A 16,649-nucleotide genomic window follows, 5' to 3' on the forward strand; every position below is an offset into this window, starting at 1 on the left:
AGAGGGTGGAGGGGGGCAGAGACACAGGCAGAGAGAGAAGCAGACTCCATGTAGAAACCTGACCCAGGACTTGATCCCTGGACTCCAGGATCACTCCCTGGGCTGAAGGCAGGCGCTAAACCACCGAGCCACCCAGGGATCCCCAAAACCATCTGTTTTAAACTGATATCAACTTAATTGCAATCACAACACTCCTTCCTCCCGCTACTTTATGTTGTCATTGACACAAATTACATCTTTTGATATTTTGTATTCATTAACATTTTTAGTTATAGTTATCTTTTATTCTTTTAAATTCTATTCCAGAATTGTTACTTTTGCACCACTAATTACAATACTACAATATTATATACTGTATCTGTCTATGTATTTATCTTTACCAAAAGCTCTATATTGTCTATTTTTATACTGCTGTTTAGTATCCTTTTTTTTTTTTTTTCCAAGTCCTGTCAGCAGTTTTTATAAGGCAGGTCTAGTGGTGATGAACTCCCTCAGCTTTTGTTTATTGGAGAAGGCCTTTATTTCTCCTTAATTTTTGAAGACCAGCTTTTCCAATACAGTATTCTTGGTTGACAGCTGTTTCCTTTCAGCATTCTGGATATATTAGCCCATTGCCTCCTGCTTGCAATGTTTCTGCTGAGATAATTGCTCACTTACGGAGCTTTCTTGTACATAATGAGTCTCTTTTCTCTTGCCTCTTTCAAGATTCTTTGACTTTTAATAGTTTGATTATAATGTGTCTTGATGTGGGCCTCTTTGTGTTCATCCTAGTTGAAGCTTATTGAACTTCTTGAATTTGGATACTTATTTCCTTCCTCAGATTTGGGAAATTTTCAGCCACTATTTCTTAAAACAGGCTCTCTACCAGTTTTTCCTCACTCTTCTTCTGTGACTCCTATAAATGTGTATATTTGTCTCCTTGATGATTTTCCATAAGTCTCTTAGGATTTTTTTTTAACTTTTCTTCATTCTTTTTGTTCCATTGACTCGATAATTTCAAATGATCTATGTTTGGGTTCATTAATTCTTTCTTGTGCTTGATCAAGCCTACTTTTGAATCCTTCTAGTGAATTTTTCAATTCAATTATTGTATTCTTCAGCTCCAGAATTTTTAAAAGGAGTTTTGCTTGCTTGCTTCCTTTCTTTTTCTATATCTTTGTTGATATTCTCATTCTATTCATGTATTCTTTTCCTGATTTTGGCTATTAGCTTATATATACTTTTTTATAGCATTTTGAACTGTTTTGGATTTTTTGTATGGTGATTTCTAGATCTCCATTTCTTTAGGGTTGGGATATTTTTAGACTTATTTTGTTCTACTGATTGAGCCATATTTACCTGTTTCTCCATGTGCTTTGTTAATTTTTGCTGTGACTATGCATCTGCAACTATAGCCACCTTACCATCTTTACAGACTGGCTATAAAGACTTTCACCAATCAGCATAGCTAGAGATTCTGGGAGCCTCTCAAACTTCTCAGGTGTGTGTCTTCTTTGGGCTTGTATTGTAATTTCCCAATTAGATTTGTTGGTCTTTATCAGGCACTTGTCTTTTGCTTCATTTAGTGTCTATCCATGATACTGCAGATACTCTGGTATTGCAACAAGCTGCTAAATTCCCTTTTCTTCTTAGTGACCCCAGGCATCTAAAGTATGCCAGTTCTGTTAATGCTCCAAGTCAGATGGGAAAGAAACCAGTCCGTTGAACAGCTGCCCCAAAGCCAGAATATTGGGCCCCCATTCCAGTCTTCTCTTTCCCTCCCAAGGGAGAAGCTACAAGCTGGGCACTTTCTGCTGATTGTGCCAAGTTGTCCTGGCTTCTGTCTGTGGTGTACTACAAATTCTTCAGTGCTGCAAAAAGTGGCTGAGCTCTCTTTTGTTCTCAGCAGCCCCCTAGGACTCCAAAGTATACTAGTTCTTCATTAGTGCTCTGAGTCAGGCAAATCAGAAATCATACCCTTGGGCAATCCCCCCAAAAGCTGGAACACTGGACCTAAGTTCCACTCATCTCTTTCCCTCCCAAGAGAAAAGCCTTGAGTTGAGCTTTTTCTCCTGATCACTCTGAATTGTGTGCTGGCTTGGGGAAAGAGCAATTGTAGGTTTAATAAAATGGCTTTTCTTACCTGTTTCAATGGATTGTTCTTTCTTGGCTTTGAGTTTGTCTGGGTTACTAAGATTTCTTAACTGGTTTCTGGAGTTCTCATAAAGACTTTTTGGACTGTATGTTGTTGCTAAATCAGTGTCTTGTGGAGACACTGGAGATCTGGAGTTGCCTATTGTACCATCTTGCTTTGTGATCAGACTTTCTCTTTCATTCAATATAGTTCTTTCTGTTTGAATTTTTTTTTTTTTTAATTTTTTTTTATTTATGTTAGGCACACAGTGAGAGAGAGAGAGAGAGAGGCAGAGACACAGGCAGAGGGAGAAGCAGGCTCCATGCACCGGGAGCCCGACATGGGATTCGATCCCGGGTCTCCAGGATCACGCCCTGGGCCAAAGGCAGGCGCTAAACCGCTGCGCCACCCAGGGATCCCTGTTTGAATTTTTTTAATATTTTATTCATTTATGTGAGAGAGAGAGTGAGCACATGAGTAGGGAGGAGAGGCAGAGGGAGAAGCAGACTATCTGCTGAGCAGGGAGCCCAACATGGAGGACCCTGGAATCATGAACTGAACTGAAGGCAGCCGCTTAACCAGCTGAGCCACCCAGGGGTCCTGCTCTTTGAATTTTTTATATACATATTTTCTTTTTAAAATGTGAAGAAAAATATTCAAACTTAAATTCAAAAATGTTGAAGGAAAAAGGTATTTTCCATTGCCAAGAATGGTAAGCATATACAAAGCATTGGTTATGTTCTTTTATTCTAATTTATACTAAAGCTCAGTAAATATTAGCCTATTTTCACATATATTATATAAAATTCCCACTATTGCCTTTTCCAAATTCTTACAGCCTTAGCAAAAGTATAAAAAGGCATTTTTTTGTAGGATAAGAAATAAACCAACAATACAAATTATTATGGAGCAGATATTTAAAATACCTTTAACCAGTGTAAATAAGAATAATTGTGAAATAAATGGATTTAGTTAGTTTTCGTTTTCTTTTGGGTTTTAGGCATTAGGATTTTTGTCTTCTTATGGAATAGGAATGGAATACAATCAAGCCAAGGTAAGGTCATTCTATTTTTTTCTGGAACAAATCTGAATTTTTTTTAAAAGGACATTGAATAGGCTCCTCTTTAGGTAAAAGAGTCACTTGAGAGTGGTATTTAAAAGCACCAGCTCAATAGCCAGAAGTTTAAGGTTAAAATACCGTAAGTTTCTTAATGTTCCATATTTCAGGTTTGCCATGATAGATAAATAATATCTACTTCATAGGTATTTCCTGATGATTAAATGAAATATCATGTACAATGCCCTTTTCACAGACTCCAGAGTTCACTAAGCCCTCCAAAAAATGTCAGCCATTTTTACAGATTAAGAGGATGAAATTTGGAATTTATTTTGGAGTAGTTCAAGGTTCATTGCTGGGCTAGGAATAAAAAAAAATGATTGACTTGAGCTTCAAATTTAGATGCTGGATATAGACATAGATTTTTTTTTTTAATTTTAGGCACTAATATATTACACCTTTGGAAGTGCTGGAGGAAGCATGATGTCCCAAATGATTTTGGTATGTAAATTAAATATTCTTGGGCCTACCTAGGTATGTTATAAATACAACACTGTCAGAATATTAAGAATATATATGCTTGTGTTTCAGGGGTACAGATATTTGTCAGGAATCAATGTTCTACAAAATTGTGAAGTTGCCCTAAATCATTACAAGAAGGTGGCAGATTATAGTGAGTAATTCACATAATTTATTTTAAGATAAATAGACTTTTTGAGCAATTAGAAGAATAAATCAATGCAGTTGTTGTATTTATGAAAGTATGAAATGACCATGCTTTTAATATTTGTTACAATACAATTCTTCTAACACAATGTAGAGTTTTCTGATTTCTTAATAGTTAATTTTCAAAAGCTTTAAATGGATGTACTCATCTTTTATTTTTTTTTTAATTTTTATTTATTTATGATAGTCACAGAGAGAGAGAGAGAGAGAGAGGCAGAGACACAGGCAGAGGGAGAAGCAGGCTCCATGCACTGGGAGCCCTATGTGGGATTCGATCCCGGGTCTCCAGGATCGCGCCCTAGGCCGAAGGCAGGTGCCAAACCGCTGCGCCACCTAGGGATCCCTCATCTTTTATTTTTGTTAGAATATGTACCTATGTTCTTGTGCTGTGCTATCCTTCAATTGAAAATTTGAATGTAGCATCAATAAATATTAAACAGGGGACACCTGGGTGGCTCAGCAGTTGAGTGCCTGCCTTTGGCCCAGGCCATGATCCTGGAGTCTCAGGATTGAGTCCCACCTCGGGCTCCCTGCATGGACCCTGCTCCTCTCTCTGCCTGTATTCCTGCCTCTCTCTCTGTGTCCCTCATTAATAAATAAATAAAATATTTAATAAACAAACAAATAAATAAATAAATAAATATTAAACAGCTTTTCTCATTCTTACATTTGGAATATGGGATGGCTTGTTAAAAATTCCTGAAGAAATGGACTTGAGATACATACACTATCAATCTCTATCACTGCACTTGAGAACAATTCAAGTAATCATTATTCTATTACCCTATCCTTTGTCTACAAAAAAATAGAGCAGGAGATTAATGTATGTTTCTAGAATCTATTTTCAAAGTTGTGTATAACATTTCATCTTGCACATCACTGAACCAGACTCATGATAGATTTTTTAAATAAAAATCTTCTAAGAAGTAAATAGGGTAAGGTTCATATGGTTAATTTCTGTAATCAGAATAATATCTAAATACACATCTTTGGCATTATTAGGATCTGAGAAAGAAAAGAGGAAAATAACTGTTTCTTACTGTTAGATGCTATATATATAACAAGATCATTTCATATGCTTAATGAAATTGGAATTACTACATATAAACTCTGTTAGATTTATTCAAACAATTTATCTTTATATTTATTTTCAGACTATTCATAGGAAGTAATTTAGGAGCAGTTATTATTCCTATTTGTAGTTTCAATCTTGGAAAAAGCCAGTGGTAAAAGGGGTCCTTTTGCTTGCTCCTAACATCTGTCTTCTTTTCTTGAGCCTGCTTGGCCAAGCTCTTCAGTAGCATCTGATATATGTTGATACAATTTTTGTAAGGACGGCAAAAAATAATGAGGTTTCTTGTACTTTTCTCAGAACGATATAAATAAAAATCAGTACATTTATATCTCCTAAGGGTAGATCTCCTTTTCTGTTAGTAGACCAGATCTCTAAGAATTTAAGAATAGGCCTAACAGTGTTTTCTCTAAATTGACTATTATCTCTTGCAAGTTTATGTATTCTAGCTATTCTCCAGTTTGTTTCTGTTCACAGTTGCTGACAAATTGGAAAAAAGTGAAGGTATTCCTGTGGAAAAAGTGAGACTAACTGAGAGACCTGAAAATCTGAGTTCTAACAGTGAGATTTTGGATTGGGACATATATCAATACTACAAATTTTTGGCAGAAAGAGGAGATGTTCAGATACAAGTAATGTATACAGACAGATCTGGATTTTTAGAACATGTAAATTACAAGGGGTTTGGTTTACTGAGTTCTAAAAGAGCTAACAATGCTCCATCCTGAGAAGTTAGAAACACCCCATCTTCTTTTCTTGTTCCCTGCTACTTGCAGTTTCAATAGCCTATGTGAAAGCCAGTTGTCATAGTAATGGCAAATTTTTCCTTTACATTTACTTCTAAAAATTTTACTTAAAAAAAAAAAAAAAACCTAGATTTTAAGTATAGAAAAAACACTGGATGCAGTGTTGAATTTAGTATGAATGAACTCTTACCAGCATTCAGAAGTGTTATGTCTTTGAGAATGGGAAGGGGACAGCATTTGTGTGACCTTTGATAGCCAAGAGTAAAGGCTGCTAGGTTTATGTTTCCAGACGTTGCTATATACCAGCAGACCAGCTTCCTGCCACTGAGGAAGCCAGATGCCCAGCATCAGTCACCTACCCAATAAAAGATATGGCCTGGAATGTTTTTTTCTGCTTCATTTTTAGGCATACCAATTGCATCAAACTGAAATAGTATACTAAAATAAAATCACCAACTAAACATTTTCTTCACCCTTTTTATTTATTTATTTTTCAGGTAAGATATAATTGGCTTGTTTTCATTTAAATTAATGCTATTGCTAAAATAATTTTCAAAAATTGTCATTCCTAGGTATCTCTTGGACAATTGCATCTAATTGGAAGGAAAGGTCTGGATCAGGATTACTATGTAAGTCAATCTCAAGACTGTCATGTGGGATGGGAGGAGAGTGGTGAGGGAAAAAGGAAGGAGGGTGGCATGGAAAAGTTGCTGGGGAGAGCCCATTGCTACTTCCTTGGTCAGATCCGCTTATTAGCTTTTGAGGAAGAACAAAATTCACCAGAGGAAGCATTCCTACCTACCTCTAAGTACTAAGGAATAGAGGCTTCTGAAAGAGCATTTGGGGCCAGAGAGTTTCCATGCTCCCACCTCTTCTCACTGTAACTGGGGTTAGGTGAAGTAGATACCTTCACCTGCCAGCACTGGACACACCCATTCCCCAAAAGTCATCTGTGGAGAGTCCACCTGGGAGTTTCTTGGTAAGGGGTCTGAGTACCAGCCTCAAGCCACTTACAATATAATTAGAAATATTATTAAACATCTTTATAAATTTGCAAAGCTCCTTTCAATCATGTTGCTTAACCTTACTTTATCTCAATGAGGTTAGAAGATTAATTAACAACTCAAATTTATCGTGGAAGAAAAAGCAAATAAACTTGATCTACACAAGATCTCAATAAGATACCAGAGCCAGGGTACCAGAGCCACATCTAGATTCTAACTGTGGTTTCAAGGCCATAGATACCCTCAGATCTGAGGAAGTACCTGGCATTCTTTTTAAAAGATGGTTTTGCAGCCCTTGTCATTTTATAAAAGCCTTGTGCTCACTGTCTCCACGGAAAACAGACCCTATTCCAACATAGTCCCAATGGTTAAACAATAGAAATATCTACTTTATTAAGGTGGTTATATAAAAGAGTAATCTGTTGTTACTATTCATTTCACTTTATATTGTTTTTATGAGTATAACTTATGTTTTATATGAGGTACAGTATACGTTGGCCAAATGTCAAAGTTAATTTCATAAAATGTGATAAAATACATAGCAATTGAAATAAGCACGGGCATCTTAAGACAGCTCAATTGAAGATCTTCAGATTTTATTAATCCTCATTATAACCAAGGTTCTAGCTTCTTAGGTGGGAAGTTCTAGATACACAATATGACTCCAGTGTCAGATTTCAGCCTGCAGTGAGTTTTCAGGTTAAATAACAGATGCATAAACTGGGAAGAATTACCCATTTTCCATAAATGTGAAATTCTGTTGAGTGTGAAGCTACGCAAACCTCAGCTGTAGGTTTGAATACCCATCAATCTTTACAGGGTACATAAAAACCCTACAAAGCTAAATACTTCTGGGCAGCTCCAGCCACTGTGAATACCAGATATGAGGATGAATGCCTCTATATGAGGATGAAGTATAATCCCAGGGCTGGCAATGAAGGATTCTGGTACTGTAGTGGCAATAACCAGGCACTTGGATAACACCAAGGAGCCCAGTCGGCCTCTTCTATGGGTTCATTAACAGAGGTTTTTGTTTGTTTGTTTGTTTGTTTAAGATTTTATTTATTTATTCATGAGCGACACACAGAGAGAGAGAGAGGCAGAGACACAGGCAGAGGGAGAAGCAGGCTCCATGCAGGGAGCCTGACGTGGGACTCCATCTCGGGTCTCCAGGATCATGTCCTGGGCTGCAGGCGGCGCCAAACCGCTGCGCCACCGGGGCTGCCCTAACAGAGGTTTTATTATCTCTATTTTACAGATGAGGAGCTGAGACTAGAAGTGTAAAGTAAATTGTTTCAAGTATCACAGCTGGGTAATAATGTTAAGAATCAGAACTTGAGGGATCCCTGGGTGGCTCAGCTGTTTAGAGCCTGCCTTCCGCCCAGGGCCTGATCCTGGAGTTGAGGGATCAAGTCCCACATCAGGCTCCCTGCATGGAGCTTGCTTCTCCCTCTGCCTGTGTCTCTGCCTCTCTCTTTCTGCATCTCTCATGAATAAATAAGTAAAATCTTTTTTTTAATTTTTATTTATTTATGATAGTCACATAGAGAGAGAGAGAGGCAGAGACATAGGCAGAGGGAGAAGCCGGCTCCATGCACCGGGAGCCCAACGTGGGATTCGATCCCGGGTCTCCAGGATCGTGCCCTGGGCGAAAGGCAGGCGCCAAACCGCTGCGCCACCCAGGGATCCCAGTAAAATCTTTAAAAAAAAAAAAAAAAAAAAAAAGAATCAGAATTTGAAATCTGGGCTTCAGCATTCAAAGCCTGTGCTCTTCCCATTAAACCATATTTCTTCTTTACCTGGGGGTGGCGGTGGTATACAACCTCTAAAATCTAGTTTCCTCATTTATAAAGCAAAAAGAAGGAATGATATGATTTGTCAGGTTTCTTTAGTTCAAACTTTCAAATGGTATGGTTGGGCCCCATACTTCCCATCCAAAAGTCTGGTTCAATTCCAGAAACATCAGCATGGTTCAGGCACATTCTGGCGGCAAGCATAGGCTTGTCCATTAGGTTTTCTCAACCTAATAAACCCAACCTACATGGAGGGCTCCAGTCAAGGTTTCAAACCTCAAGACTGGTTGGCTTATGTATCAGTTAGTTTAGGCTACATGATAAACCACTCCTCAACTTAGATGGTTTAAAACAACAACCACTTATTAAATTCCTGATTTTGGGTGGTCAGCAGTTTTGGCTGGGCTCAGCTGAGTAATTCTTCTGGTGTTAGACAGGCTCAACCAATCTTGACAAGGGTTGCTCATGCATCTGTAGAATACTGACCAGGGCTGCCTGGTTTATGATGACCTCATCTGTGACACCTAGGATGACTGGGTCTCTCCACAAGCTCCTTTCCTCCAGGCTACTGGGCTTAAACTTTTCACATGGTGAAAGAACACAAGCACAAAAGTCTCTTAAAGCCTGGGGTTGGAACTCACAAATCACTTCCACCATGTTCTTTTGGCCAAAGCAAATTACAAGGCCAGCCAACATGGAAGAGACAGGAAAAAAAGGACTTCTTCTAATAGGTACAACTGCAAAATGTTGTGGTCATTTTTGGAGTTTACCACAGCTTAGCTGCACCAGGCTCAACTTGGAGTGGCATGGGAGATGCAAAGTAGTGAGAGAAGTTAAAAAGGATAAACCTAATTTCTGAAAGAATGTTACTACAACTATTCCCATGGCTAGCCTCTTATCTTTCTGAGTCTTACCTCCTTAGAGAGAATTTTCTTGATCAAGTCTGTTCTTCCACCATTCATCCCATTATAGTGTTTATTTTCCTCTAGCCCATATATTCATCTTGACTTGTTTATTATTTGTCTCCCCACAATGGAATGTAAAGTCTTGTCTGTCTTGCGCATTACTATGTATCCTATACTCCAATAGTACTAGGTACATATTAGGGCTCAGTATTTATTGAATGAAGGAATGAATGAATAAATGAATGAATGATAGCATCCTAAGCATTATATGTTATAATGCATATAATGCATATAGGCATTATATGTTATATTTCAGGCCCTCAGCCTGAAAACCACCACTTGAGTCAGTATGCTAATGCTTCAGTCCATCAAAGAAAATTATTAGTGTAAGGTTCTCTATAATTGTAAGTAATGCCCAATTTACTGCCCACCAAATTAAATATTAAAATACCAGAAAATAATTAGTTTGCCTTTTTTTCCCCCTCCTCATTATTTGATTAAATTAATCTCTCTCATGAGTTGTCACTATAAGCAATATTTTCACCTCTCTCTCTCCTACTACCAAATTCCTAATTACTGAAAAATATTGTATATGCGATTCTTGATTACATTATCTTGAATTTCTACACATACCTTTTAATGTAATTTGCATTCCTAAATTTATACAGGCTCAGAATGAATTGAATTAGGAAAGCTGGGTATTTGGCTGCATATTATTAAAGTGGATATGGTATAATTAAACCTAGCAGAAGCATAATATCAGATATGTAAAGGCAATTGCTTTGTCTACCTTGCCACATTAAAAAGACAAGAATCTGAAATCCTGAAAAGGATGATTTACAGATTTTGAGACAAAAGAAGTATTCACAATTTTTTAAAAAAATAATACATTTTCTTGGCATTTCATTCTAGGGGAAATGCTACAAACTGCTTAAACTAGAGATTTTCTTGAACCAATGAAAAATCACACTCATTGTTTTAAGAAGATATGTATTTAAATAATAAAATTTCACTTAGCATAATGTATGGGACATACTATATTCATCCTATCTAAGATACCATCAATTATAAGGTACTTTATTTTATGTTCTATTGAGAAAGAAGAAAACACTGCCAATATAAATCACATGATGCCATTGGTAGTAAAAAGTGTCCTGATTAAAGTGTGAGGGGGGGGGACATCTTAGAATCAGTAAAATATAATTGTAGGTGCTCAGTAAATATTTGAAGGAAGGATGGATGGTGCTTTAGTCTGTTTCAGGGGCTATAACAAAAATACTATAGTCTGGGTGGCTTATAAATAACCAAAATCTATTTCTCACATTTCCAGAAGCTAGAAGTTTGAGATCAAGGTGCCAGCATGGTTGAATAGGGCCCTCTTCTAGTTTATGGACCTCTCATTGTATCACTCTTATGTAAATAAGAGTGAGCTAGCTCTCTGGGGCCTTGTTTATAAAGGCACTAAGCCCATCCATGAAAGCTCTGTGCCAGTCACCTTCTAAAGGCCCTACTTCCTAATACCATCACCTTGGGTATTAGGTTTTCAACATATGAATTTTGAAGGGATGCAAATATACAGACCACAGCGGATGGATGGATGGATGGATGGATGGATGGATGGATGGACGGATGGATAGATGGATGGATAATTAACTCTTTGAGAGCAAAGACTCATCAAAGTAGCTTGCATGATACTTTCACATAGTGTTTAGTAAATGTTTATACAATTAAAGCAATAGCACTAAAGGTAGGTTAATTTAAAGACAAGTAAAAGAGAACTGAAATGCTGAATAAGCCATGAGAGTAGAAGGGTGTAGAAGGGGAAATTAGAGAAAGCTTCAATTCCTCTGGTCTTTATGGGATCATTATATTTAAAGATGGGGAAAACTCCAGGATTTTTATTTTCTTCTGATTCTTATTTGCTTATTCTCTTTTAACAATTCAAATATAGTTTCTCAGAGTAACTTTTTCCCTGAATTCTCCATTGCCAAATATTTTGAGAGCCAAATTCTGCAACTGAACTTGGAAAATTATTTCACAGAGTCACAGTATGAGAGCTATAAGGGACTATAAATCTTAAAATCTAGCTCCCCTGTTTTAGAGATTTATAAACTTATCCTTTCATTCACTCGCTCATGCATTTATTCCAGAAATATTTCCTACGTCCCTGATATACAGTAGACACTTTGCTATGTACAGGAGTTTCAACACTAGAGGAGACAGAAAGTTAAATAGACATGTAAATCAATGGATGCATGCCATGAGAGTTACCTACAGGTATATTTGGGTCTTGGCTCAGTAGAGGCATTCATAAGAAATACCTTCATTTTCTATATTAATGGGGTCTGATAAATGTGATTGGTAAATCATGCATTTGATCATACATTTGATTTGTTTACTGAGAGATGATTGATAAATCATACATTGCTACAATTTCCTCCTATCCAATTGACAGGTTATTCCAGACATTTGGACAGCATTTGTTGTTTCAAGATTCCCTTATGCTCATAAATTTCCAATGGCTTCAATTTTCTACCAAATAAAAAAGAAGTCTTGACCTAGTATTCGGGACTGTTATAATATGGCCCCATCATATTTTTGTAAATCTTAGCTTTTGGATATTCTACTTCAGCAATGACTATTTCCTAGACATACCTTAGGCATTTCTATCTCTGTTCCTTGCTCATGTTATTCCTCCAGACTATGATGCCCTGTTGCCCTGGAGAATCCTCTCCATCTTTTGTGAGACCTTTGTCATTTGAGTCCTCTTTCTTGACACCTTTCATGAAGGCAGAATACTAAGTGCATGGAAATTGAAATCAGGCTCCTTGTGGGACTCTAGTACCAGCTGCTTGACTTTGCTGTAGTACCACAGTGCAGGCTCAGATATTAATAGGACCTTCCTTACAGTGCTGGTGTGAAGATTAGAAAAGACAAAGCTTGTAAAACACATATGTACCATTCTGTTATTCCATACCTCTCTAATTATTTCCAGTGTTCCTTTTTTCCCATCTATGACACATTTGCTTATATGCCTTTCTTCTCGGCAGTACTGGTAGAGAGCAAATGTAGGGATGGTGTTTTTTATTCATCTATGAACCACTTATAATACTTAACATATTATCATATATATGGCACTTTTCAAGTTGCTGAAAGATTAAAAGAAGAATAGAAGAGGTGGATAGATGAATGGGTATATAGTGTGTGAGGTTCAACATTGGTGCCATTTGTATTTAGTTACGTTCACAAGGCAGACTGACTTTAGTGACAAGAGGTGGCTCCCAAATAAAATGGCAATACTTCTGGAGCAAATGTGCATGTAAAAGAACTACTCACATTTCTTCCTTAAATCTTCTCTTGTCTTTATGAAGGAGCAGATCCTTGTACATCCACCTAGTCAAGGCTTTTTAAAGAGCAGAAGAGTTATATTCTAAAAAGACACTTGGGAAAGCATCTTCATTTCTCATTCCTGAGGCAGATTTCTTTTAATGCTTTGTGTAGTTTCTGAGGAGAACTTCTGGGAGGTCAAGATGAGGCCTAGGGAATGGGGCAACAAGGGCCAGGTCAGCCCTTATGTGTTCTAGACTGAACATTTCAATTATGTGATGACCTAAAAAGAATCAGAGGCTTGACTGGCCGCCTTCATTTTGATTTAGAAAGAATTGGCCTGAAGTTTACCTCCATGAAAAGACCCGGTCTCAGCAGACAGCCAGATGTGTCCTGTTTTACTCACTCTGCCTTATAAACATTAGGAAGCTACATATCCAATTCTACCAAATTGTACAAACTGTCTTTTAAAGTAAGTACATAGCGTTGACATCGAAGCATACTTTTTCAAAGTAATGAACTCCAATAATGTAGTTCCAATGCTGGGATTCATCTGTCCTCCACAAAGCCACATCCCATCATCCCTTTCCACATGTAAGAAATGAGTCTTCACATTTAAAAATCATTCATGTGAACCATGTATGGCTCCCATTCTTCAAGTTTATGGATGAAATAGCATTTGAAATAGTGCCCTAAGCAGTGTGGGTGCCTTATAGATATTTTTTGAATGCATGTTAAATGAAATAAAGTTTGGTTTGAAAAACTATTTTGTAGGATACATGTGTGAATGTCAATAATACTGTTCTTTTCTCTCCAGAAAGCATTATACTACTTCTTAAAGGCAGCAAAGGCTGGGAGTGCAAATGCCATGGCATTTATAGGAAAGGTATGCGCTTCATCTTGATAATTTTTTTTTCATTTCTTAAAAATCTTAAGAAAATAATGGTACCAGCTAATTGAACCCAGTATGTCATGACAGATGTCTTTCATGGAAGCAGCCAACCACAACATTCCACTACAGACTGAGGACAGCATTCTTGAGGTGATGGTTTGAGACAAAGGCCCATACAACAACAGCATTTATCTGGGCACCAAAAGCAGCCTTGAAAGTGTACCTGGCCCAAGGCTCCTGGACTGCGTGTAGTTCAGAGGCCCCTACCTCCACCACGACTCCCTATTCTGGCCCGTAACAAGAGATCTGGGCTAGTTGAACATCTAACTGGTATAACCCAATGAGGTGCCTCAATCCTACACCCTGGGAATGAGAACCAGCTCCAAGGGGACCAAAGCCCATCCTTGGCCCCCCTATCAAGGGATGACCCTTGGCGGCTGAGTAACTTTTGTGGACTGTTCCTCTAGAGAGGCACATTTTTTTTCTCTCCTTCAAAGACCACTCACTCCCCCAAGTGCTGTCCTTGGCTCCCTGTAGCCTATTTGCATTAGTCACCATGGGGACAAATGCTCCTCTTCCTGAAGTGCCAAATACGACTTTAGATGAAAGGCAACGTGAGAAAACAGAGACAGAGTCCATTTCTTTGCCCTCAGGCAAGGTTACTCCAGAATGTATGTAAGTAGATTATTTCCTTGGTTTTCCTTTTATTAAAATTGAGGTGATACTATAAAATTAATCATTTTAAAGCATGTGATTTGGTGGCATGTACTACATTCACAATGTTGTGCAATCATCACTTCTTTGTAGTTCTAAAACATATTTTAATCACCTGCAAATCCCTAGTTTTTTACATTCCCTTTTTGTTTGGTTTTGCAGATGTATTTAGAGGGGAATGCTGCAGCACCACAAAATAATGCTACTGCCTTCAAATACTTTTCCATGGCAGCCAATAAGGTACGTCTTCAGCCCATTTCTGTAAGCACAGAAAAACATTTGGCTTTTATTACATGCAGACTGATGCCAAAGAGTTCCAAAGCCCCGTACCCAGCAAGTGAGCCTGGGAGTTTTGCATCCTGGAGAAGAGGAATATCATTGCCATAAAATATGGTGTTGGGATAGAGGGAGACATATCTTGTCTTCTCGATAAATGAAAAGTGGCAGTGACATATGCTGCTCTAGCAGGAGGCCAGACAAAAGCTCAGCTTTCCTTCCCCCATGCAGTAGGTGAGGCCATCTAGCTCCTAGCTCGGGAAACAGGAAGTAAAAGACATGATGACTGCGGAAAGGAAAATTCAATGTCTGTGCTAAGCTCACGACAAAGACAAATAAGCAATGCTCAGTTTTTCCCAGTTCAATCTCACCCAAAGGCCAGAAACTCCCCTGACCCAGGAGGAAGATCATCAGCCAGGGGACTAGGACAAGACGATTGAGCATGGCTCTGCAGGCAGAAACCATGGTTTAAACATCAGCCCTGCAGCATTCTGCCAGTGTGACCCTGTGACACACTTAACCTGTCTGTGCCGCAATATCCCCACCTGTAAAATGGGAATATAGGTTTGCCATATATAGTTGTTGCCAGGATTTAATGTGTTAATATTTATGTGCCTCGTATTCCGAAGTACTTAAAGCAGTGCCTGGCTTACAGTAGACACAGTGTGTTGGCTATTAGGCTATTATCTTTTGCAGTCTGAGGCCAGTTAGGTGGTATGAACTTCAAAGCATATTCAAGGCAGAATTGATTGGATCTGTGAGAGGATATAAAAATGGAATAATATCTCCCCTGCCATTAAAATTTTTACCTTGACTCCTGGGCTCTGTCTGATGAAACTCAGTAGACCTCTCTGAATCCCATTAGTGCATTAAGAACATCAGCCTGCAACACCCATCAGCCTAATGTTGGGGAATGGCTCTGGTAAACTTTCTAACCCTGCAAAGTAGGAAGCATGTGTTGTCTTACAACCCTTATACTGCAACACTGAGAGTAAAGATTTGCTCAAATTGGGGAATATTTTCAACTGCTCTCAGTTTTTAAAAGCCCACACGCTGCTTTAGGAGCCTATTTATAAATGACTAGCACCTCCGAGCTGCTGCTATTGTGGTGTAAATTACTAAGAAGGCTGGTACTCCACTCCTCTCCCTTGTAATTTATATGAAATTTTTGCTCAGCAGGATAGTTATCTGGAGTACCATTAGGTTAGGAATGACAAGGGAAAGCAGATTGAAAAAGAGGTGGGGTAATGTAATAGAGGAAGGTCTGGCAAGTAACGCTGATTTGTCAGCCCAAAGGAATAATGCCAAAAATTGGGTGTGTAAATTAACCCAGCTCCCAAGCTATTCAGGGTGTGTAACCAGCAGGGATCTGAGCTACTTGTGTTCTAAACCTAAGCAACCTTCCTTTACAGAGAAAATCTGAAATTATATTTAGGGTAATTATTCTGAATGGCATCAGGTGGACATGACCATATATCCCTTTATCACCACCTGGATTGTTTATTAGATTTTTCACTTGGGGTCACTACCAAAGTAAAGAGTTTCTGTCTTCCACTCTGCATATCCATTCTCTTCTTTTACTACTTAAAACAAATATATATATATATATATATATTTGTATGTATATGTATGTATATATATACACACATACAGATATAGGTATGTACACATATCTTTTTAAATGTGTTTTTAAGTTAGATCAGTACCAGTATGCAAATCTACAGCCTTTTTGACTTCTTTTATCTTATTTACTCAGAAACATGAGCAGTTATCCTGTTGGGTCCATATTGGACCATATTCTGGTTTTCTCTTTCACACTCCTGAACGTATCAGGCCCATCTTTATCTCTACACTTTTGTCATTTTGCCTACCTTCCCCCAACCCCTCATTCTGAATCCTAGTCATCTCCAGAGGAGAGGTCAATCCTCTCTCCTTCCACAAAGCAACCTCTACCCACCTTGGTTCATATCATTTTCCCCTCTTATGCACTTGCCTTACATTCACCCTCTGTAATGCTGCAACTG

At 38.2% G+C, this 16,649-nt stretch overlaps 1 protein-coding gene across 9 annotated transcripts in view; it reads left to right on the forward strand.

Annotated features, from left to right (window-relative positions):
- The window catches only part of SEL1L2 (SEL1L2 adaptor subunit of ERAD E3 ligase), a 133,955-nt gene that overhangs the window by 97,483 nt on the left and 19,823 nt on the right, over window positions 1–16,649 (forward strand). For 8 of the 9 annotated variants that reach the window (XR_005377536.1, XR_005377535.1, XR_005377533.1 and 5 more), the window contains exons 6-12: window positions 3,114–3,167; window positions 3,612–3,671; window positions 3,762–3,843; window positions 5,446–5,600; window positions 6,287–6,343; window positions 13,561–13,629; window positions 14,512–14,589. Coding sequence is in view for 5 of the 9 variants with exons in the window: in XM_038571573.1 (XP_038427501.1) it covers window positions 3,114–3,167; window positions 3,612–3,671; window positions 3,762–3,843; window positions 5,446–5,600; window positions 6,287–6,343; window positions 13,561–13,629; window positions 14,512–14,589 (555 nt within the window). In the remaining 4 variants the exon portion in view is untranslated. The remainder of the gene's footprint in view (window positions 1–3,113; window positions 3,168–3,611; window positions 3,672–3,761; window positions 3,844–5,445; window positions 5,601–6,286; window positions 6,344–13,560; window positions 13,630–14,511; window positions 14,590–16,649) is intronic. The other variant, XM_038571571.1, reaches the window with a different exon arrangement.

This window comes from Canis lupus, chromosome 24, assembly GCF_011100685.1.
Source record: "Canis lupus familiaris isolate Mischka breed German Shepherd chromosome 24, alternate assembly UU_Cfam_GSD_1.0, whole genome shotgun sequence".
In the NCBI taxonomy this organism is placed as follows: domain Eukaryota; kingdom Metazoa; phylum Chordata; class Mammalia; order Carnivora; family Canidae; genus Canis; species Canis lupus.